General features: G+C 44.7%; 3 protein-coding genes and 1 long non-coding RNA gene across 10 annotated transcripts in view; 2 read left to right on the top strand and 2 right to left on the bottom strand.

Annotated features, from left to right (window-relative positions):
- Positions 1-4,630, top strand: part of LOC139990062 (uncharacterized) — a 75,495-nt gene extending 70,865 nt beyond the window's left edge. The window contains exon 3 of the mRNA XM_074111875.1: positions 3,033-4,630. Coding sequence (XP_073967976.1) covers positions 3,033-3,282 — 250 coding nt within the window. The 3' untranslated portion in view covers positions 3,283-4,630. The remainder of the gene's footprint in view (positions 1-3,032) is intronic.
- Acsf2 (Acyl-CoA synthetase family member 2) lies at positions 3,833-8,066 on the bottom strand. The gene is made up of 8 exons (XM_072008877.1): positions 7,883-8,066; positions 7,258-7,792; positions 6,045-6,228; positions 5,751-5,960; positions 5,518-5,652; positions 4,823-4,936; positions 4,502-4,738; positions 3,833-4,442 (listed from the first exon to the last, which is right to left on the bottom strand). Exons 1-8 carry the CDS (start codon positions 7,980-7,982, stop codon positions 4,113-4,115), a joined length of 1,845 nt encoding a protein of 614 aa, XP_071864978.1. The 5' UTR covers positions 7,983-8,066; the 3' UTR covers positions 3,833-4,112.
- A 65-nt stretch (positions 8,067-8,131) lies between these two features.
- Positions 8,132-23,119, top strand: Nompc (no mechanoreceptor potential C). 7 transcript variants are annotated; one of them, XM_072008844.1, is made up of 15 exons: positions 8,135-9,643; positions 9,724-9,825; positions 10,804-10,905; positions 10,984-11,100; positions 11,695-11,895; positions 11,990-12,373; positions 12,464-12,784; positions 12,851-14,078; positions 14,307-14,482; positions 14,559-14,987; positions 15,264-16,287; positions 22,053-22,180; positions 22,259-22,407; positions 22,545-22,677; positions 22,739-23,119. In XM_072008844.1, exons 1-15 carry the CDS (start codon positions 9,314-9,316, stop codon positions 22,949-22,951), a joined length of 5,037 nt encoding a protein of 1,678 aa, XP_071864945.1. In that variant the 5' UTR covers positions 8,135-9,313; the 3' UTR covers positions 22,952-23,119. The 7 variants fall into 7 exon arrangements, with proteins under 7 accessions (XP_071864941.1, XP_071864943.1, XP_071864946.1 ...); XM_072008840.1 differs by lacking the exons at positions 22,053-22,180; positions 22,259-22,407; positions 22,545-22,677; positions 22,739-23,119 and adding exons at positions 16,817-16,933; positions 18,501-18,768; positions 19,030-20,014 and having other exon boundaries at positions 8,132-9,643; XM_072008846.1 differs by lacking the exons at positions 22,053-22,180; positions 22,259-22,407; positions 22,545-22,677; positions 22,739-23,119 and adding exons at positions 18,371-18,411; positions 20,080-20,417; positions 20,624-21,262 and having other exon boundaries at positions 8,143-9,643.
- Positions 10,935-19,299, bottom strand: LOC139990060 (uncharacterized). Its single transcript, XR_011800471.1, has 5 exons — positions 19,173-19,299; positions 14,337-19,106; positions 11,942-14,271; positions 11,708-11,878; positions 10,935-11,617 (listed from the first exon to the last, which is right to left on the bottom strand). It is a non-coding gene; the product is annotated as an uncharacterized lncRNA (long non-coding RNA).
- Positions 23,120-23,129: the final 10 nt, after the last annotated feature.

Here is a 23,129-nt window from a genome sequence, read left to right as displayed (position 1 = left end):
GGCAGAAATAAGAGAGAGAAAGCGAGATGGAGAGTGAGAAGCGACCACGAGAAAACGCAGCGACAAAGGGAAATGGAGATGGAAAGAGTGGCAGTAGGGTGAGCGAGATTGAGGTAGGGGGACACAGTCCCTCGGTCCAAACTCGAGCGGCACGCTTCCACCTCGCTTTCGTGCCTCGACGACGTTTGCCTCACCAGAGAAAAACGCCGGGGACGAATGACTCCTCGTAAATCGATTACGTGGACGGAAAACGCCATGGTTTTCGGTTTCGAATACTCCTCCTCCCCCTTCATTGACGTTCTCTCTCGTTCACTGTGAAAACCCGGTTTTATCGTTATCGTTATTCTATCGTCGGATTATTTCGATTTCGTTGGAATCAACGTGGAGAAAATCCCACGATGATATCGTATTCATGCTTTCCGAATGTCGCTTACACACACACACACACTCTCTCTCTCTCTCTCTCTGTTCGAAAGATATTTTTGATTCCGTTTGATCGACATATTTTCATCGATATTTTATTTTTCGTTACGATAAAAGTGCTTTAGCGCGTGGTTTCGTCTCGTTTCGTAAACCTGTTTCTGGACGTAGGTGAAGGAGCGGAAGTAAGGATTCGTCACCACTCGTGTCTCTCCCATTTGACGAATTCCTCAAGGACAACGTTTCCCTCGTTCATGTTGAAAGAAGCCGAGTGTTTTCCTTTTGTCTCCGTTTCCGGTGCGTTTCTTTCTCTCCGCTGGGGGAATTCTCGTTCGTTCTATGGGAATGCGATAATCTTGGGTCCTTCTCGCGGGATTTCCGTAGCAGCGTATAGCCTTACGATTCGGAAGGCGAGAAAAACTCGTGAGCTCTTCTCGTCTACGGATCGTCCCGCTGCTCGAGAGACGCTCCATTAAGCTTCTTCCAGGACTTTTTGCTAGGTAAAAAGACGCGGAACCGAGATTCGCTGCGCGGCAGCGATTCCATCTGGTCGCCTATGTTTCGCTCACTCTCTTCTCGACGATCGTTTCGCAAAAACGTGCTCTTACGTCGGCTAAGGAATCATTGTTGCCTATTTTCTGGACGCGCAATTCGCCTCATCGCGCCTTCTCCTTCGTTCTTCTTCGACCTGCACGATCATCTTCCGAGGACCAGCCGAAACGGGTAGACGCGGTCGAGTAGCGTTCAAACATCGAGATCGTCGTCGGAATAAGAATATCGATCGGCGACTCACTCGAAGCCGCGTAACCTCGATTCCAGCAAACGTTACGTGTCTACGCGTCTACCATGGTTTACGTGTCGCGACTGAGACGAAATATTCTTCCGTCTCGCCGGGGACCTCCTTATTACTCATAGCTTTCTCCGTTCTTGCTGACACTCCGGTCCATTCTCTCGTTCTCCAGGCGGAAGTCGAGAACGACCTGAAAGGATGAACAACGACGACCGCGAGCGTCGCAACTGATTCTCTTAGCTCGTTCACTGAGCAACCGCGCTTCCTTCCACTTATGTGACGTGTCATCTTACGAGGTGCCATACCAAGACGCCAGGTACGTCACACGTGAAAAAAACCTACCGATTTTCGGTCCGTAGCGGTATTTCGCCACGTCATTCACAGAGGAGTTTGAAATTTTGGACAACTACACCGTTCGTGTTCGCGTGGCTTTCGAAACGCAAAGAATTCAGGGAAGCGAACGAGACTGGTTAGTAGCCGGTTGGGGCTCGAGGGGAAGGAGGTGGATTACGTTTACGCGGTCGGACTCTTTTATTACGCCGGTTGCCGCGATTCGCGTACCTTTCATCGATCCAGCCACTATTCGAGTGTTTGCCGTGCCCTCGAGTCGGCTACCATTCGTTTTACTATTTGGATATTGCTGTCGTTATCCGAATAGAGGACGGTCCATCCGGTTGGCAGTTGCGTCGCGACCACCTTTTTCCAGGCGGCTTTCGCGTAGATATAGCTTGGTGAAAAACCGCGTAAAAGCAACCGTAGAAATGGACGAGATAAAAGGAGGCGGGAACGTGGAAGACGCAGCCCGATGAGTGAGAAAGAAAACGGCGGCGATGATGGTGCACAACTTCGTTTTTAAGTAATTGCCGACCCTTTCGAGAGCTTTCATCGAGACGAAACGAAAAGCGCGCGAGCCTCCGTTCACTGCGAGCATTTCTGGAGTCTCGATTAAGCGATTAAACGAACCCCCTCCGGGGTGCTGCCGTATTTAATTTACCGCCATTCTCCGCCTACTACTCTGGAATTTCTTCCATTCTTATTCCTCTCTATCCGATCGCACCACCTGTCCTTTACCCTTATCTCTCGATCTTTGTCTCTCCATCCTATTCCCCTCATTTTCATATCTCGTCACCGGTCTTTTATTGTTCACTACGCGTCGTCAACCTCTGGTGGAAATCGAGCCACGACGAAAGACGAATCGATTATATCCCCAGCTCGAAAGAAAATTCGATCTGTCTCACGAAGTACAGCTCGGGCGATAGAGGAAAGGCGGACCATCTGCTAAAGGAGAGGAACCACCATGGCGACGCTGCATCGACGTTTATCGGTGACTCGGAACGGACTCGATTCGGGTGACACTTGACAGCTCGTTAGCTCCTTTCCCCGACAGGAGAAATCGTGGTCACGCTCGTCTATTCCGGCTGTCGAGCCGGTACACGGTGCACCAATTTTCGCGCACAATTTTCCGCGTGAATCTGTCCCGGCTGAATTTACTTCGATGCCACTATCATCCTTTCGCCTCTATCCTTTCGCCAACCGTGTTTCGTGTCCTGTGCCCGTACATTCTGGCCACTCGCCAGAATTAATTCCTACTCCTTAGACGATCCAACTACAACCCATCTGCGACCGGTTTTTGCTGCCCCGTTTACGACAGTGATATTTAAAAAAACGTTTCTCTTTAACAATTCTACGCGACAAAAATCACTTTCTCTCCAGCTAGATAAAACACTTTACACTGAGAAAGAGGAAACATTTGTATTGCCGCGAGAGGTTCCAGTAAACAACGATCGATATCTAATATCTATTTTCATCTGTTTCTTTTCAGACAAAATGTACTCTCTTACTTGATAGCAATAGAAGAAGAAGAAAACGGAGGAAACTGGAGAAAGACAAGCTCGAAGTTGGAGAAAAAGGAGGGTAGGAGGAGGCTGGACAGTGATTTCGTCCATCTCGATAGACGGAGAAAACGGCAGGTGTTCGTTGCGGAGCAGCTGCAATCACGACCACCATCTGCCGCAGTAATGCACGCCTCTTCCAAGTCTTCCAGTCTTGGAGAAGCGAGACTCGTTGCCTGAGGCATCCATCCTCAATTAGACGCCACCTGAAACACGTGCCCTTCTCGAATCCATGGATTTCGATGGCTTCTTTCTTCTCCACCCTTATCTCCTTCTTTTTCTCATTCCTCTTCTTGCTCGACTTCGCTCCTCTTTACCGGTTCTCTGCTTCGTATCTCCACGTTCCAAGGCTTCCTTCCTTTTTTCAACGCCACGCGTCATTATCTTTCGCTTCCTGGTATAGTGTCGATGTCATCGATCACCGATCCCCGTTTTTCGCGGCGACAGTTGGCAAGCACCAGGCTTTGCGTAAGCGTAAAAACAACCCTGACACGTGCTGTCGTTGAAAATGTGAATCCGAATAAGAGATCCTGGATATCATGTTACCGCTCGATGATTATCTGGTCCGCAAGCTAACCTTTCGAAATAAAGTTGCTAATTTTCTAAGATCAATGCGCATTTGTATTTTTTATTCACTCATCTTTCCTGAAATTGCTTCTATAAAAGTTATTGCATAGAAAAGAATGTACAAATGCAATACGAACTTCACTCGAACAAAATACGTATACTTATGTACTAACATATGTATTTCGCTGGATTGATGGTAAATATTATATGCCCGCACTTGGAATAGTTTTCTATATTACCGAGTTCGTAGGCAATAACTTGGCAAATGAACGTGTGGCGTCCTCTACCACGACGAACCTATCTCACCGAATTATACCGCGTTTACCTTTTCATCTTCTTAAAAGATAATAATATTAAACAAAAATTTTATTAAACATTATTAAATTAAAAAACGAACAAAATTATTAAATTAAACATTACTTAAATTAAACGGAATTAATAAATTATTTTTCATTTTTTCCATTGAAGACGGTAATATTCTCGTCCGAATTCGTGGGAATTACCCCTTTGCTTTCCATTTGTTGCTTCAGTTTATACTTCTGTATCTTCCCACTAGCTGTTTTCGAATATTCCATTACGAATTCTATATAACGTGGTATCTTAAAAGGCGCCATACGACCCTTACAATATTCCCTCAATTCTTCTTTTCTAAGACTCGCGCCCTTTCGAAGACGCACGCAGGCGCATACCTCCTCCCCGTACACTTCATCGTAGGCGCCTATAACTTGTGCCTCAGCCACCAGGGGGTGTGTCATCAATACATCCTCGATCTCCTAGAATACGATTTGGAAAATAAACAAAATTAAACATAATGACTGGTATGTACACATACTTTTGGGAAAATGTTCTCTCCTCCCCGAATTATCATGTCTTTCAGTCTCCCGACTATCTGTCCATAACCATCTGATCTTAAAACGAATTTATCACCAGTCATTAACCATCCATCTTTGGTAAGAGTCTTCTCGGTTGCCTCTTTGTCGTTCCAATATTTCATCATGATGCAGTAACCTCGAATCCAAAGTTCTCCGGGAGTACCGTATGGCACGGTGTTCCCATTCTCATCGACAATCTTTTCAATAAAGAAAAAATTTAATTAAAAAAAGATTTACTTCGTAAATAACAAATACCGAATTTCGTACGATTTTTTTGTTACCATAGCTTCAACGTGATCGGCCAAATGGCCTACTGTATTCTCTGTCAAATTGTTATTTTCGTTGGGCAACGTCTGAAAGATGACCGCCGTTGTCTCCGTCAGCCCGTATATCGTCTGTCAAACATAGCGAATCAGTAATTCGTAAGTTTGAAAGAGAGAATATGGTGAATATCAGCGATTCACGACGTACGAAGAACCTCGGAGCCCGATTTCACGAAAGAGAACGTTATTGATCGAGGCCAAGAAACGATATTTCTCCTCGCAGAATCGTATTTATGCATACGAACCGAGGAGTTGCCCGTGCAAGATATGTGCATAGATAACGCGGGAAACGCGACGCGTTATGTCGGGCCGAATTAAGTACAACCCTGTCGTCGTGTCGACGACCTTCGTCGATTCCTATATCCTACCAACGTTCGCATGAATTTTGAAAATTGTATCTATCGAAGAAAATCCAACCGACAATTTAATTTTACAATTAAGATCATGTACGTTATACGTACATGCTTGATTTTTACGACGGACATAGTAAACTGTTCAACTATACGGTCGCAAACACGATTACTTTGACATACAGGCGCGCTCGCACGCGCTCGTTCAAACGGTTAAAAAAGAAACGATCAAAATGTTAATGTTATGATAACATGATTCTACACTCGTGACTCTACATTTTTCTCATCACATCTGATCCCTACCTTTATGTTGTCAAAATTGAAGCATTTTCTTATTTTTTTGAAAAGCTCCGGCGAAGCCGGAGCACCACCGGTGATGCCACAGGCTAAAGTTATTGGTGGCGGTTGAAGTCGTTGTTGAACGTCCAATAGATTGATCTGTCGTAAATAACAATATACAACATTAATACTTATTTACAACGAACAAACGAAAATTGTATTTATTTATCATGTGAACCTTCGAATCGTTTCCTTACCCACATTGTTGGAGTTCCGTAAACGACATTGCACTTCTCACGTACTATCGCCTCCAATGATTTCACAGGATTAAATGAACGAGCTGGTAACACAAGTGTGATACCCGCGTGAAGCATGCACATCAACCCTTTAATAATGCCAAACACATGAAAGAATGGAACGTTTAAGCAAACCTTGTGGTCGATGGTTAACTCTGTTCTTACGGCAGCCTAAAGAATTGAAGTCCAAGAAAGGTACTGCGATAAAGATTCGATCAGACATCATTGAGATAATTGCTGGCGATAGTATTATACCTGTTTCGAGTTGTTCATCACAGACCTATGTGATAACAACGTAGCTTTTGGTTTGCCAGTGGTTCCTGAAGTAAATTGTATATTACTACCATCGTGACAAGATATTTGGTCCTGCTCTGCCGCGATCCACTGCGTCTCGATTCTGGTTGCGAGCTCCTCCACATCGATAAAGCGGCGAGTTCCACTGCAACAATTTAGAAACGCGTTAGCCGATCCATCGATCGATCGCAACAAGGTGGTAATGTATGTTAGAAACGGAATCGAAATGTGCGTAATAGACTACAAAGCAGCGACTGACCATTAACCTAATTGCTCGTCAGTGATTCCTTTTTACGGAAAGAGATTATTAATCAAATCCACTCGATGATTAGACAAAACTTTGAAAGTTACGAGACACAATTGAAAATAGATCGACCGTGCAAGGGCGACGCAAAACTATCAATCGAATTGTCAATCTGTACGACTGACCTGATTGTGGCTTGAAATCACGGGAGGAGGGACTCGAGGTCGCGCATTTAGGAAATTACCAAGCGTTTGGGTTAATTCGTTTCCGCTCGTTCGGCCGAATGATTATCGGTTTGCGGTTCGTTAGACGTTTGATCAAATAACTCGCCCATGAGATCCGATTCGAATCAACAAAATGAAAACAAAAGGGACAACCATGTCGCGTGGCACGTACGAATCGTTTATACGATCGCGGCGGTATACGTAGTCTGACCTAGCGATTATTCCAACAACTAAATCGAATAGGGACTGTACGTCGATTGTTACCGCGTTTTACTACACGCGATATTCATGAATTAACAGATCGCACGAGAGTAAGTGCGAGAATACGTTAAAATTGCACCCCTGTTCGACCTCGTCCGCTCCTACTTATCACCAGGAATGACCAACCGCGACGAATTTACCTCAGAGGGATGCTTGTCGACCACCGCTAACGACTCGATCCGATCGTGTTTCCTAAGAACAAAGGATTTACGTATACTTCGTCGCGTCCAACTTGTCCCTTTATCGACTCGTCGTTGCCGGATACCAAGAGTTATTGCACATTGTCCATTCCCTCGCTTAAATTAGACGAAATTCAAAGGAAACTCGAATACATCATTCGCGAGAGATAGAGTCACACGCGTTGCCTCAGAAGAACATTCATCTCATGATTAGAACTTAGGGAGTGTAGACAACCATGTTAGACGTTGACCGAACATTTCCTTACGTCACGTGATCCTTCGAATAGATAATTATGTGTTCCAAAGTGGGACACATTTGCTGGGCTTGAAGTAGCATGCGTGGATAATCCTGTGTTTTAAAATTGTCAGGTGATATCACAGCCTTTACGCCGACCTTTTGTATACAGTGGGTAAGCTCATCCATTTGATAGTTAGGATTGATAGCAACAAGAATGAAACCCGCTCTGCAGGCGCACATGTAGGTAATTAACCATTCGACGTCGTTGGGACCCCATAGTCCGAGACGATCGCCGGGCTTCATACCCAATTTCATTAAACCGGCAGCCAAACGATCGGAACGCTGTATAACATCGGAAAACGTCAATCGTATATCCTGATGTAGAGACACCACACACTCTCGATCAGGCCACCTTTCTGCAGCCATCCCGATTAATTTTCCTATGGGTTCGTCGATCAATGGTACACTCCCATGCTGTAGCATGTGTGCCAGCTTATCTTGGTTATCGTGAAATAACCGTTGACTCGATATGTTGCATAATTTCCAAGAACTTCGAGGATTTACTACATAAAATGTTTGATAAATACGCTTAGATGACTTGTTCTTTTTTCGTGTCAATTATGTATATTTTTAATAAATATCTTGTTACTCACCAAGCAATGAATGTTTCACATTTGCAACATTTTTGTAATATACGCGGTAACTAGTAGCTGGTAAGAAAAACGAATTCCTTGTAATGTAAAAACGAAACATTTCTTCGATTTATAGCTTCCCAAATCCATACGCACTTTACGGCTGCTAAGATAACACTGGGAGCCTGCCTGATCTATGTTGGAATATTTTAACTACGTATAGGTAATATTTATCTCTGTATGTTTATCGCTCAACCGCATACACACTGTTAACTATTCAAAATACCAAAGTCCACTTAACATTACTCATAACGCTTTTGTGCACTTGACTTATAATACTCTACCAATCACCTTCTTTTCTATAAGGCGACGAAGTTATCTTGCATGATTCAATTACGCAACTATGTTACATACTACATATGTGTAAACGAGTCCCGATTGAATTACCAAGTGCAGTTATCTCAATACGATAAGGCGGCATACATGTATACATTTATCTGTATCTTCATTTGAAGGTCTATAACACGTTTTGTAAGTCATATTATATTTAATTTATGTTTGTAAGGAACATGATGAAAGATACCACAAGGACACACATGGTTCATTTGAAACATCGATCAAGCTCCTCCGTTGGAATGTTGAGATATGAACGCAAAAAAAAAATATATGTTCAAGTAAAAAAAATGAAAGATATGTAAAAAAAAGTAAATCGGTTGCAGTAAGGAGGATAGCAGCGGTTAAAGTCTAAGACCGAAGGACTTCACATAGACGGATGGCGTGCCTGCTGGCTCCGCGCCGGAAGTCGCGTGTCGACGTCGACCATGGCACCACCGTCCCACCTTCTGCTCCCCACTCTCGTGGTAGGTTTCTCGGCTCTACCGAACCACCACTGCCGCCGCTGCTACCACCACCGAGTTCACCACCGGTTTACCGCATTTTCTAAGTATCCAACGGGGCGAGGGCTACGGTAGCTAGCGGGTGAGCCAGTTAGGCAACGTTATACGCGTCCGTGCAACCCGGTTGAATCGAGTTGTTCTTTGCTGGTGTGTACCGTTACCCTGTGGATTCCCGCACTACCGTGACAGTGATTGGTCGATCCTGCCCGAGCAGCGAGAGGGTCGAGGGAAGGCTACCCTTCGCGAGCCACGTAACGTCTTCAGAATCGCCAGGATAAACGCGGCGTTAGCACGCGTCCGACCAACTAAATCGTTCGTCCAACATCCAACTCTGCGGTATCTAACTCTATCGGTTCTTTTTTTATTTCACTATCGACTGTTAGAAAATATCGGAAACAACGTAATAATTTATCAGTATAATGGTTTATAAACGTTAAGAGTTAAATACAACAAAGCTAAAAAAAGTGGAGATATAGATTTTTGAGTGGGAAAACGAAGTCGTCCTTCAAACGTGAAACATGTCGGTTGACTACGATGAGAGATCGTACGGAGTACCATGAGCAGTAACAGTAAAAAGACATCGGGTGGGAAGGACGAAAAAAAGAATCCCTCCAGCAAAGAGGAAAGCCCAGTGAGCAAAGATGAGACCGGAGGATCAGCCTCGACGGGAAGCACTGGCGGAGGAACAAGCGCGGATGGGACACAACCTGGAAGCAAACCTGGATCGGCAGGAGCAACCAGCAGGGAAGCCGCACAGAAACTCCTCGGGCTTGCCGCGCGTGGAGAATGGGCACCGGTGGACCAGCTGCTCAAATCTCTGGAGAAGGCGGTACAGAGCGTCGGAGAAGATGGTCCCCTCCTTCCTCTCGCTAGTATCATGGACCCGGTTAGTCAAAAAAGAAAATTCTCGTTAACGAAATAGCTCGTTGCCTCTATCTCAATCACTGCTCGATTTTTAATTTTCAGGCAACGGGCATGACACCATTGATGTACGCAGTAAAAGACAATCGCACGGGATTGCTCGACCGAATGATTGAATTGGGAGCGGACGTAGGTGCCAGGAACAGCGCAAGTATTCCAAGAAATTCAAAGTATTTAAAAAAATTTGGTAGCTTTCTCTGACGTGGTTTAACGAGTAATAAATACAACTGGTAGATTTGCAGAATTTTTTAGTTGCTTTTGAGACCGCTCCACATTTCACGGGCGGTGATAAGCGTTTTCGCGTTAAAATCTATTCGTCTTAATTGTGGCGGTATTGGTTTTTGAACAAGTTCCCGGTTGCGTTGCGTGGCTGCGACACGTAATATTTGAATGACTGCATGATCATAGCCAGTGGAAACCATGGAACGTGTATAGTTAACGATCTCCTTGTAATCCCTGTTAAGTCGAGTGAAGGAGGGTAAGATCGCGTGAAGGAGGGCCAAGGCCAAGGGGTTTACCGAGGTTAGAAAGTAAGCAAGCAAGTAGGCCGACGAGTGAGTAGGGCGAAAAACTAGCTCGATTCTAGGAGCTGATTAAGCAACTTCCAGATTTTATCGGCGCGTTTCTTCGCGGTAGTCATGCTTATGCGGCTACGTCCATGCTTGACCAATCCTAAATACTCCTAGCAGATTAAAAACCTACTAGGCAATCATGACCCCTTCCGCGGGTATTTCCGCGATTACGCAAGCTCCGAGAATCTCCAAGAATTTTGCGAAAAAACTTAGGCGCGCCCCTTCATTAACTTTAAGTAATAACTAATCGCAGGAATCGGGTTTTCTAGCCCCACCCAACGCGTCGGTTCGACGTCATTTTCAAATCGATCGACGATAAGCCATTCGTTTTATTCTGGGCGCGGCAAAATGCGATTTATAACCCGGTTTCCATACTAGCCACTTGACTCGGCGAATCTCGCTGGGTCTTACGATTTATTTCCATCTACCATAGCTAGTTGGAGTTATTCGGTTCAATCGAGCGGAAGTAACTATGACAGGAAGATGAAATCTTCACGTCGATCATACATAAGCTAAAAATTGCGTTAACAAAATTCGTCTTCGTCTTTCGTAGGACAATTACAATGCTCTTCACATCGCGGCTATGTACTCGAGAGAGGATGTCGTCAAATTATTACTGTCAAAGCGGGGCGTCGATCCTTATGCCACTGGAGGAGTATGAACTTTTCTTTTCTCTTTTTCAGCTTATTAACTGTTCAAAGTATGTGATATTTCTTTTATTCTTCGAGTATAGCCCAGGCAACAAACAGCTGTACATTTGGTCGCGTCCAGACAAACAGGTACTGCGACTTCAATTTTACGAGCGTTACTGGCCGCCGCCGGCCGGGACATTAGGTTGAAAGTTGATGGGGTAAGTAGTATGCGTCAAAGAAATCACTAGAACTCGATTCTTTTACCGTTTAAGTGCTTTACGCTCTTGTAAGCATCAAACGTGGCAGCTTTGTGTCAGGCGTTCCTTGATCGAATTAACAGTTTTTGTGCGATTTCTATCGCGCATCGCTCCCAATTCTCGTTCACGTTTCTCGCGTGACGCGAATGATGGCCCAGGACTATCGCGGCCTGGTACCGAACAGCTGTCATAATTCTCCTCTAGCTCATTTCTTCTACTTTTTCTTCTTCTACCACCCTTCGGCACATTTCCATCTATTTCCCCTTCTTTCTCGCACGCACACTTACCAGCCTCTTAATGTTCCTCCGTTCTTTGTCTCGTAAACGAGCGAGATTATGCGATTCCAAGAGAAACTGCTCCCCAACGTCGATATTTACGTCTTACATACGAATGTGACTATTTATGGAAATCGTATAGCAGATTCGTTTTTCTTTCCTCGCGAAAATCGATCTGACCAGTCGTCTAATGTCTCCCGATACTAAAGCGGAAATGGACCGCAGTCTATAAGAAGTTGTTTCGAAAACACTGTCCTTGCATCACTATAATGTATTGCAGAAAGGAAAGATACCTTTGCTCTTGGCGGTGGAAGCTGGAAATCAATCGATGTGCAGGGAATTGTTGGCTCAACAGGCACCGGATCAGCTCCGTGCCACTACCACTAAAGGTGACTCAGCCCTTCATCTGGCGGCTAGGAGACGGGACATCGATATGGTGCGAATATTGGTGGACTACGGTGCGACTGTGGATATGCAAAACGTATGAGAAAATCCTAGAATCTCGGAGTTGCGGAAATGTTGCATACCTTTAAGAAAACATCCTGGGATATCTTTGAATGCGAATGTTCTTCCAGGGCGATGGACAAACTGCATTGCATATAGCGAGCGCTGAGGGTGACGAAACCCTCGTCAAGTACTTTTACGGTGTCAGAGCGTCAGCCTCCATCACTGATCATCAGGATCGTACTCCGATGCATCTAGCAGCAGAAAACGGGCATGCTTCTATTATTGAGTTGCTGGCCGACAAATTCAAAGCCAGCATATTTGAGAGGACGAAGGACGGATCAACACTGATGCATATAGCGTCATTGAACGGTCACTCGGAATGCGCGACAATGCTCTTCAAGAAGGGCGTCTATTTGCACATGCCAAATAAACGTGGCGCCAGGTCAATTCACACGGCAGCCAAATACGGTCATGTTGGCATAATAAGCACTCTTCTACAACGAGGTGAAAAGGTATTAGAAAGTCACAAATATAGTTTTGTTCGATTGATCTTGAAAGGGTACTCGTTTAAATTGATTGTTTGAACATTCTTTGTCGCATAGGTGGACGCAACTACGAACGACAATTACACGGCGCTGCATATAGCCGTGGAAAATGCAAAACCTGCGGTAGTAGAGACTCTGTTAGGTTACGGGGCCGAAGTTCACGTTCGAGGAGGAAAGCTTCGGGAAACGCCTCTTCACATAGCAGCCAGAGTGCCTGACGGCGACAGATGTGCGCTGATGCTACTGAAATCTGGTGCAGGGCCAAATTTGACTACCGACGACGGTCAAACACCTGTGCACGTAGCGGCGAGCCATGGCAACTTGACGACGTTATTGCTTCTTTTGGAGGATGGCGGGGATCCTATGTACAAGTCGAAGGTATGATTTTTCCTCTTCTATCTGTCACTTCCTTTTTCTATGTTACGATAGAACGCATTTCGATAGAACGGAGAAACGCCACTTCACTTGGCGTGTAGAGGATGCAAAGCCGACGTCGTGCGACACTTGATCGAGTTTGTGAAGGAAAGAAAGGGTCCGGAAACAGCGACGGCCTACGTCAACAGTTTAACAAACGAAGGAGCGAGTGCATTACATTACGCTGCTCAAATCGAACCGTCGGAAGTTGAAATACCTGGTGACGACCGCGCAGTTATTCGAGCTCTTCTGGAGGGTGGAGCAGACGTTTCGCTCCAAACAAAACAGGCTCAAGAATCAGCGTTCCATCACTGCGCGTTAGCTGGAAACAACGAGGTTCTAACAGAGATGATAAGTGGTATGTCAGCCACGGAAGTACAGAAAGCGTTAAATCGTCAAAGCGCTGTCGGTTGGACTCCGTTGCTAATCGCTGCCCATCGCGGTCACATGGAGCTAGTGACCACGTTACTGGCGAATCACGCGAGAGTAGACGTATTTGACCTGGAGGGTAGGTCCGCGCTTCACCTGGCTGCCGAGCACGGCTACTTACAAGTCTGCGATGCGTTGTTGGCGAACAAAGCATTTATAAACTCAAAGTCCAGAGTCGGTAGAACAGCGTTGCACTTGGCAGCGATGAACGGCTACTCGCATCTCGTCAAGTTCCTTGTGCAGGACCACGGGGCTGCGATAGACGTTCTTACGCTGAGAAAACAGACACCCCTTCATTTGGCAGCTGGTGCTGGCCAATTGGAAGTGTGCAAGCTTCTACTCGAACTCGGGGCAAGTATAGACGCGACCGACGATCAAGGTCAGAAACCGATTCATGCTGCAGCGATGAACAATTATGCGGAGGTGGCCCAGCTGTTCCTTCAAAGACACCCCAGCTTAGTGATGGCATGTACCAAAGATGGGAACACTTGCGCCCACATAGCGGCGATGCAGGGCAGCGTACGCGTGATCGAAGAGCTGATGAAATTCGATCGGCAAGGTGTCATCTCTGCAAGAAACAAGTTAACCGAAGCGACTCCTCTTCAGCTGGCGGCCGAAGGAGGACATGCCGAGGTTGTTAAAGCGTTAGTCAGAGCAGGTGCTTCTTGTGCCGATGAGAATCGAGCGGGATTCACCGCGGTCCATTTGGCCGCACAACACGGACATGGTCAGGTATTGGAAGTGATGAGATCTTCTCAATCTCTTCGTATATCCAGTAAGAAGCTTGGGGTTACTGCCCTTCATGTTGCAGCATACTTCGGTCAAGCTGGTAAGCTTATTCCACCGATTGTATCTTAGGAGAGAAGCATCCCAAGCGTAATCTTCGTTTCTTAACAACGATATCGCGGTATTAATATAAACAATGTTTTCTCATACTAGACTTGTCGAGTTTCAGAGACAGTAACCACGCTTATTACAAAGCGGAGATGTCGCTTGGAGGCTTTCCCGCGTTAAACTTTACCCTGTAAGACAGTAAAACAATGTATTTTTCGTTTAGATACCGTGCGGGAACTCTTAACCAACGTACCTGGAACGGTGAAATCCGATCCCCCAACTGGTGGCTCTCTGGTAGGAGAATTAGGAAGCGAATCCGGAATGACACCTTTGCACTTGGCTGCTTACTCCGGAAACGAAAACGTCGTACGACTGTTGTTAAACTCGGCTGGCGTACAGGTATCCAAACAAAAAAGAAAAAAACAGTATATGGACTTTTTAATGGCGATGAGCTGATGCCAAATCATTGCCTAAGGTGGAGGCAGCGACCACGGAAAACGGCTTTAATCCTCTCCATTTGGCCTGTTTCGGAGGTCACATCACGGTGGTGGGTCTTCTGTTGAGCAGATCGGCAGAATTGTTACATAGCTCAGATCGATACGGTAAAACTGGTCTGCACATCGCCGCGAATCACGGTCACTACCAAATGGTGGAAGTTCTGCTCGGTCAGGGAGCAGAAATAAACGCGACTGATAAAAATGGCTGGACGCCGTTGCATTGCGCCGCTCGCGCCGGTTATCTTGATGTTGTTAAATTGCTGGTCGAAAGCGGAGCCTCACCGAAGAGTGAAACCAATCTCGGAAGCGCGCCGATTTGGTTCGCCGCTTCGGAGGGCCACAACGACGTGCTCAAGTATCTCATGGAGAAGGAGCACGATACATACGCTCTGATGGAGGATAAGAGGGTAAGCTGTAATCGTCACTGCTTCTCTCCGTGACTTTTTTCTTTTCCGTGTAATTTCTTTTCTCTTGAAACTCGAGCTTCGACAATGCAATTGGCACAGCACGGAGATTCGAAACTTTTAACGCGAACAATGATCATTGCTCGGTCGAACCAATAAATTTTGGCGAGTGCCGACGTTAGATAGCAAGCACGCGATTCCCAACTTTTCACTTTACTCCCCTGACGGTTGATTTCGTTCGTGATGCACTCGATTGATTCGAACTCGTTGATCTTTCAGTTCGTCTATAATATGATGGTCTGCAGTAAGAGCCACAACAATAAACCGATCGAGGAATTCGTGCTGGTATCGCCGGCACCAGTAGACACGGCAGCAAAGCTTTCCAATATCTACATGAAATTGTCGGAGAAAGAGAAGGAGAGAGCTAAAGACTTGATAGCCGCCGGCAAACAATGCGAAGCGATGGCCACGGAATTGTTAGCTCTAGCCGCAGGCGCCGACTCGGCTGGAAGAATTCTTACCTCGATGGATCGCAGAAACGTGGAATTCTTAGACGTTCTGATCGAGAACGAGCAGAAGGAGGTGATTGCGCATACAGTGGTACAACGATATCTTCAAGAACTGTGGCAAGGCAGCTTGAATTGGAACGCCTTCAGGACGATTCTTCTATTCGTCGCATTCCTCATCTGTCCGCCAGTATGGGTGGTGTTCGCTCTTCCTCTCGGTCACAAGTACAATAACGTTCCCATCATAAAATTCATGTCGTACCTCACGTCTCACATATATCTGATGGTCTTCCTTTTATTGGTCGGTATAATTCCTATATATCCGGTGGTAAGACCGAGCCTATTACCGTACTGGTACGAATGGTGTCTTCTTGTGATGCTGTCTGGACTTTTGCTCTTCGAGCTGACCAATCCTAGCGACAAGAGCGGCCTAGGCTGGATCAAATTGGCAGTGCTATTGTTCGGCATCTGTGGAGTAGCGTTCCATCTTATGGGCTTCGTGCTCGTTCAACGACAGTACTGGCCAACCCTGCTCTACCTCAGGAATCAACTATTCGCTCTGAGCTTCTTGCTGGCTTGTGTGCAGATCCTCGATTTCCTCTCGTTTCACCATCTCTTTGGACCATGGGCAATCATCATCGGAAATCTGATGAAGGATCTCGCCAGATTTCTTGCTGTGTTAGCCATCTTTGTGTTTGGTTTCTCGATGCACTTCGTTGCGCTGAACCAAGCCTTCAAGAATCAATCGACTCAAGAGATGCGCGAGGACAAAAAGAAAAAGGGCGCCTTCTACGACGGTAAGTTCGACGCACATGATCAGCCGTGATATTTTTTAGAATGTAGTAGAGAGAGAGAGAGAGAGAAAGGGAAAGAAAAATTACCTCCTAATTTTTACCCCCTGTCTTATTCCTCGGATATACGATCGCAGCCACTCTATGAAAAAAAAAGCTAGGCGGCGCGGTCGATGGGACCGCGAACATGCGATACGCGGGTACACGAATAAAAACACGCGTACTCGATGCTTCTCTTCCTCTGAAAAGGTAGTATTCGATATTCGAAATCGTTCGAATTAATCAATGACAGTGAATGACGAGTCATTCCTTGTCCATCGCGATGCCTCGATACTTAGATAAGTTTCGAACCTATACGACCTACTACTGTAAAATCAATATCGTTTCAACACCACCGGGTCTTCCCACGACGCAGGCCTCCGATGATTTAATAATTTCGAAGACGAAGACTAAGACCTATCGTTATCCCGACTATACCATAGAACAGCCTAGTTGCCTCGAGACAAACGCATAATCGGATAAATTGCAATGATAGATTTGTTGGCCAATGTTACGGAATGGATGATGGAGACGCCATCGACGGCGCCTCCTCGTCGACACCTCCGTTACAAGACAAAACCACCTGAGTGTTGTGACGATAGCTCCCGAAATAGTAAGTTTTAAAAGCCGATTGAGAACGTTAATGAGAACCAGAACGGAACGTGAATTGAATGGCAATGACACATGCACAACGGAATGCAGGACACGATTCTTCTTGGTGTCGTACCGTCTGCATTGTGCGTTTGCCCGATGTGTGTTGCCTGCTGGGACTGCTGCCTGATTCCAATTAACATAAATATTTGCAACATCGCGAGAAATGTTTCTCACTCCGCTGTAACCTGTGCTGTGATTCGGGCTTGTGACGAATATCCGAGACAACTCCGCACTATGTCCAGTTTCCTTTATTTTTCTCTATGACGATCAATGCCATAAATTCCTGAAACATGTTCACGAAAGACAAAAGGATGTTGATGCTTTTCCCAAATCCTAATTGCCTGGTCACGAGTCCGAATCGCAGCTACTCGGTGTCTACAGCTCGATCTCGGCTCCGATCTCGAGATCTTAGCGTCCCACCGAGTGGGTTGGCGACCACCGCCGGTTTCTTCCTTATTTCACGGAGGCGCCAATCGAGCGCGTGTTTCTCCACAGCATCTATTGTGCATCGTACGCATTTCTCTAAACATACAAAAATAGTTATTTTTTTCGTGCTATTCGAGTCTTGCGCAATGCGTGTTTTGTGTGTCACTAATCGGCCAAGTCGAATTACGACCTCGAAAAGCGTCGGGCTGGTCCACATCCAGACGTTCGATCCCGATGTGCCACCAGACGCGCGCACTTCTCCATTTTTTTCTGTGACTGTCTCTAACTACCGGAAATCGCCTCGACTCAATCTCCGTTTTAGACTTCCCTATCCCTCCTCTCATCCTCGAATGTCCTCCTTTTCTCCTTCGAATCCCTCTCTTCGTTTAAAGTCGCGGTCGCTTTACGTGTACTTCCTCGCGGTCTTGGGAAGCAACGAAGCGTCCGATCTTTTCCTTGCATGCGCACGGTAAATAGTTCTCTTTCTACGTACGTGTTCGCTCGCGCGGCTACGTCGCCGCAAGATCAAGACCAAAAAAGAAAAAGAATGCTCGCCGCGCCGTCTGCATGCTGCATCTCATCGTCCAAAACAAACGAATCAGTTGTGAATCTCGTGAATTCCGAGAACCCGGTAGAAAGAAGAACATGCGGAAAGCCCGCGCAATCGGATGATCGATAAAATATACTTGCCTTTGTAGATCCTCGATACATCCCACGAATTTGCTATCGCAAATTCTTGCGTCTTAACACAAAAGAAAACAAAAAAGCGAACGGAATAGAAATAATAATAACAGGTATACCACCTTGAAAGTTAAACAACACCGAATAATTACATAGCGTGGATCGATCGAAGCTCACGGAACGTCCGGCATGCATTCAACGTTATTCGCAAGCATGGCCAATCTGTATTAGCATGAGCATGTTCGTACATTCATCGTTCGTTCGATCGTTCGTTCGTTCTAATGTACGTATGATATACCACACCCGCATCCATACATAGCGAGTCCACCAGTAGCCGCCTAAAGGCACGAAGCAGCAGTCACGAGAGAAAACACAAAAAAAAAAGACAAATCAAGAAACGTATGTGCCTCGAATTCCAGTAAAGATGAATCCTGTACTCGCCTTCGAGTATCTGTTCTTCGCCGTCTTTGGCCAAACGACCCACGGCGAACTGAAGGTCGAGACTAATCAGCCGCAGTGGACCTCGGTCCTGTTCAAGTTGACCTTTGGCGTATACATGTTGGTCTCAGTAGTTGTATTAATTAATCTACTGATCGCCATGATGAGCGACACCTACCAGCGGATACAGGCGCAATCGGACATTGAATGGAAATACGGACTCAGTAAACTGATCCGAAATATGCACAGGTAAGCCGGCAAACGTGTTTCGTATACAAGACCAATTGGATCTCTCAGACCCGCGTTCGGAACATAAATACCCGCCTATTTCCGTTTCTTGTGCTAAGGAAGCAATCCGTTTCCCCGAAAAAAGTCTGCTACTCCACTACTAGTTTTCGTTGTCAGTTTCCCGCATTGAACCGCCTCCGCGCCGCATGTTCCGTCACCGTGTAGTTCTTTCTCGTGAAACGAATTTGCGGGATAGGCTGGACACACGATTCCGTGTTACAGAACGACCACCGCCCCGTCGCCTCTTAACTTGCTCACTACTTGGATCGTGTATTTCATCAAAGTGTGCAAGCAACACGCTGCAAAACGAAAACGTCCCTCTTTAGTCCACATGATGGGACTTCAGCGAGCTGCTCGTCTCTCACCTAGATCGAAGATGGGCGCGAAGTGGCTGGCCAAAGTGAAGAAGGGTCAAGTCAGACCAAAAGACAGTGTAACCTTGTCGGTGGTGCACTTGAGTCCTCTTGGAAGTCAATTGTCTTTCAATAGTGCTACAAGACTCGAAAGCGTAGTCGATTGGGATTCGATCCGTAAGAAATATTTAGCTCTGTCCGGGAACGAGCCTGAAAAAGAAGCAGATAAGGATACCAAAAACGAGGATGACGAGAAAGAGGATGAAAACGCACCGACGGCTTCTAACTCCTCCATGGTACCAACAACAATGACGCCACCTATCTAGAGGAAGCTGATTCTTCGCCTCGGAAAAATACACAAGTTCGATTCGATGATTGCGAATTTGATTTTACCGGACGCAATGCCGTATACGAATTCTCGTCGCGCTAATACCGCATTGAAAATAGCTACGACATCAAAATATTCTAGGTAACAACTCGTAGTTGGATTCATAGCACCTTTTGAAGGTCGACCGGCTATTCGCGAGATATAATCAACATGCTATCGTTTCGGAATTTACGTAAGTAGTCCCGCGAACACGAAATAGAGAAGTACGATTATGATATCGTGCGTCTGTAAACATTTGACCCAGCATGGCTATCCTACTTCTGGAGTGCACTAGAACTACCTTTGGTTCCTTCCTATGGTAGGATTTGTAGATGATTGCTCATCTAGAGCGATCTGAATTCATCCTTACAAACGCATCCCTTAGTTTAAGAACCTAGAATAACGCGTTCTACTACGACTTAGCGTTTAGCTATAGTGACACTATCTTAAAAACGTCGAGGTCAACAAAAAAAAAAAAAAAAAATAACACGCACGTACTTACACGCATACAGATATACGCAACATGTACATATGTACGTACTTCACAAACAGATTGAAGAACATAAAATCTATCGCGGTACACAGAGTTTTCACGAGACGTATCGTTCCCACGTATTTCCAGTCAGGATGAGTCCCGTATTGGCCGTTGAGTTATTGTTCTTCGCCATCTTCGGTCAGACGACCCACGAACAATTCAAGGTCGAAAAAACGCAGCCCGAGTGGACCAAAGTTCTCTTCAAGCTCACCTTTGGTATTTATATGCTGGTTTCGGTGGTTGTGCTGATTAATCTGCTAATTGCCATGATGAGTGACACTTACCAACGGATACAAGCTCAGTCCGACATCGAATGGAAATACGGATTGAGTAAGCTTGTTAGAAATATGCACAGGTAAGGGTTTATAATCGTTGCTCACTGATAAGAAATGCCGGACTCTCGTGTAGCGTACCCTTTGACAATCGAAATCGAGATAGAACCGATATCGATTTCAGATGCGATAAGAAACGCCGTTGTATGTTCGCGCAATTTGAACGAGACACGTTTGTTCGAACGGTCGCGGAAATTCTAATTGATTAGATACGTTTATCGATGTGCAGGACAAGCACAGCGCCATCACCACTGAATCTCCTTACCACCTGGATGACATATTTGTACAAACTCTGCAAAAAGCGGGCTGCAAAAAAGCAACGACCTTCTCTTGTCCGCTTGATGGGATTGCAAAGAACCGATGCGCTTTCAGCGCGGTCCAGAATGGGCGCCAAGTGGTTGTCCAAAGTGAAAAGGGCACAAGTGGCTCACAAGGATAGCGTTGCTTTATCGGTTGTTCACCTGAGTCCTCTTGGTAGCCAATTATCATTCAGTAACGTTGTCAGAATCGATAACGTTGTTGATTGGGAAGCGGTCCGACACAAGTATCGTGATCTTTATGGTGAAAATATTGAGAAACATGTCGAAGAATCGAAAGAATCTACCGATCATGAATCCCTACCGACTGTTCTGGAAAGTTCGTTGGCCGGTGTTCCCGTAGCAGGAAGTCAAACTGCACTTACTTCTATTCCTTGAATCGATCGATTATTTGCAATCGATATATTGGTTAAAGATGAACCTAATTGAACTTGTTCTCCTGGTTTTGGATTACTATAGTAAAACGACGTTATATCGTTTCGTTTAATAGATGTGTACAGTTTCGTCTCATACGTATTTTCTCATTAAAATAAACATCCAAATTAATCGGATCATTCTGTGATTCTACTATTATTCGCGGACCTTTTACCCTCCCTCGCATCGATGCAACGATTACCGCCTCGATCATGTTTTAGAGAAGACTACCAAAGGAATGATGCTGCATAGCAACAATGCATAGGAATTTAACGTATCTTTAATGGTTAGTCCATCTATATGTATGGTCACTCGTATTGCCTTGCTCTTTAATTGTCACACTAACAAATCGATAAACTAATTCCACTGCGTTAATGAAATGTTACCGAGTGCATGCGTGCATGCTCATTAGCCGAATATCACCATGCTTACAGACGAATACAATCGAATTCGTATTTGCAAAATTCGATCGTATCGCGAAATTGGTGCATCGACCGTCTGCCGTTCGATTAGTTCTCAATCAAATCATAACATGATCATAACACACCGTCTTTATCGATTAGGATCATTCGCACGAGATATCACGATGTCTTGAAATCGATCTAACGAGCGAATATTCATTCATATATCATCTAAAATATTCCAATTTCATTAATGATCATTAAAATTATGCTCCTTCTCCAATATGATAACTGCTCTTATCCTACCTATATTTTCTTTTCATCTCCATCGCATGTTTCGCATTTCATGCTGTATATATCCCTTTCTTTCAATCAATGTCATTAAATTTAGCAATTGGGGCGCAACGATTAAAGTGCAAATTCACGCAAAATGAATCACGTAATTGAAGACGCAATATAAGAATGATCTTTGCGTTCCTCTAGGAATACCTTTGACAATTTTAGATGCTTGATTACATTCTTTCAGTGAAAGTGAATCCCATCGATATTACGGAAAATCTTTTCTTCGCTATTTTTGGCCAAAAGGATACGGATGACTTCACGATATCATTAAAACGAAAAATGCAACCAAATTGGACAATATATTTCTTTAAGGTCAGACTAATATTCACAACTACTCGTGCACGATTCATACCTCAAAGATTGACGATCAATGCTCTTGTATTCTGACAGATATCTTTCTCTCTATATATGTTGGTTAGTGTTATTGTACTAATCAATCTATTAATCGCGATGATGTCCGACACATATCAAAGTATTCAGTCGCAAAGCGATATCGAATGGAAATATGGATTGAGCAAACTTATTCGTAAAATGCAAAAGTAAGTAACTCACAAAAAATATACCTATATATATCAAAAATAAACTTCTATATGGTAAAGAAAAGAGAAAAGCACATTTACAACTAAAATGTTTTACTGTAAATGTAACGAAAATCGAAATACCTATCCTTTTTAAGAACACGTACTGCACCTTCGCCGTTGAATCTCGTTACTTCTTGGATTTCATATATTGGGAGAGCGTGTAAAAATCGAAGCCGCGAACGTAAAACTGGTGTAATGCACCTATTTACGGGACATACATTTATTCAGGTAAGTCAAAGGTCGATAGTAAATAAGTAATAAATAGCAACAAGTTTCTCTTTTCGCTTAGGACAATGGAGTATTATCTCAGCAGCGAGACGTCATTAACTTCCCATTACTTCAATCAAGTCCATTGGAAAATCAATTATCTTTGAAAGATTCCATAAGAATTGAAAATGCCGTCAAATGGGATTTCGTAAGACAAAAATATAGAATACGATTTGGCAACGAAATCGAAAAACCTCTTCCAGAAGAGCCGTCTACGACTAATACGAACCGTTGAATTATTTTATGTGTAGTTTCCTGATACTTACACATATACACCGTAGATTCGCCATTTTCTCACACACGATCTTTGTATCTTCTACATATTTGATATCCCTTTTATCTTGACCATTAAATATAAAGAAAAACATTTCTGTATCACTAGTAAAAAAATGTAAAAATTATCTAAAGGTTTT

This window comes from Bombus fervidus, chromosome 8, assembly GCF_041682495.2.
Source record: "Bombus fervidus isolate BK054 chromosome 8, iyBomFerv1, whole genome shotgun sequence".
Taxonomy (NCBI): domain Eukaryota; kingdom Metazoa; phylum Arthropoda; class Insecta; order Hymenoptera; family Apidae; genus Bombus; species Bombus fervidus.
Note: the sequence above shows the minus strand (reverse complement) of the source record. Positions and strands in the feature narration are given on the sequence as shown.

What these genes read in the sequence shown, in the direction of transcription:
- Acsf2 (XM_072008877.1), bottom strand. Translation starts at nt 7,982, where the DNA reads ATGTTTCGTTTTTACATTACAAGGAATTCGTTTTTCTTACCAGCTACT. An exon ending in ACGGAACTCCAACAATGTGG is followed by an intron (nt 5,653 to 5,750) that starts GTAAGGAAACGA and finishes TATTTACGACAG; the next exon opens with ATCAATCTATTGGACGTTCA. An exon ending in CCGATCACGTTGAAGCTATG is followed by an intron (nt 4,739 to 4,822) that starts GTAACAAAAAAA and finishes TTTATTGAAAAG; the next exon opens with ATTGTCGATGAGAATGGGAA.
- Nompc (XM_072008839.1), top strand. Translation starts at nt 9,314, where the DNA reads ATGAGCAGTAACAGTAAAAAGACATCGGGTGGGAAGGACGAAAAAAAG. An exon ending in ATCCTTATGCCACTGGAGGA is followed by an intron (nt 10,906 to 10,983) that starts GTATGAACTTTT and finishes CTTCGAGTATAG; the next exon opens with CCCAGGCAACAAACAGCTGT. An exon ending in TTCTACAACGAGGTGAAAAG is followed by an intron (nt 12,374 to 12,463) that starts GTATTAGAAAGT and finishes TTTGTCGCATAG; the next exon opens with GTGGACGCAACTACGAACGA.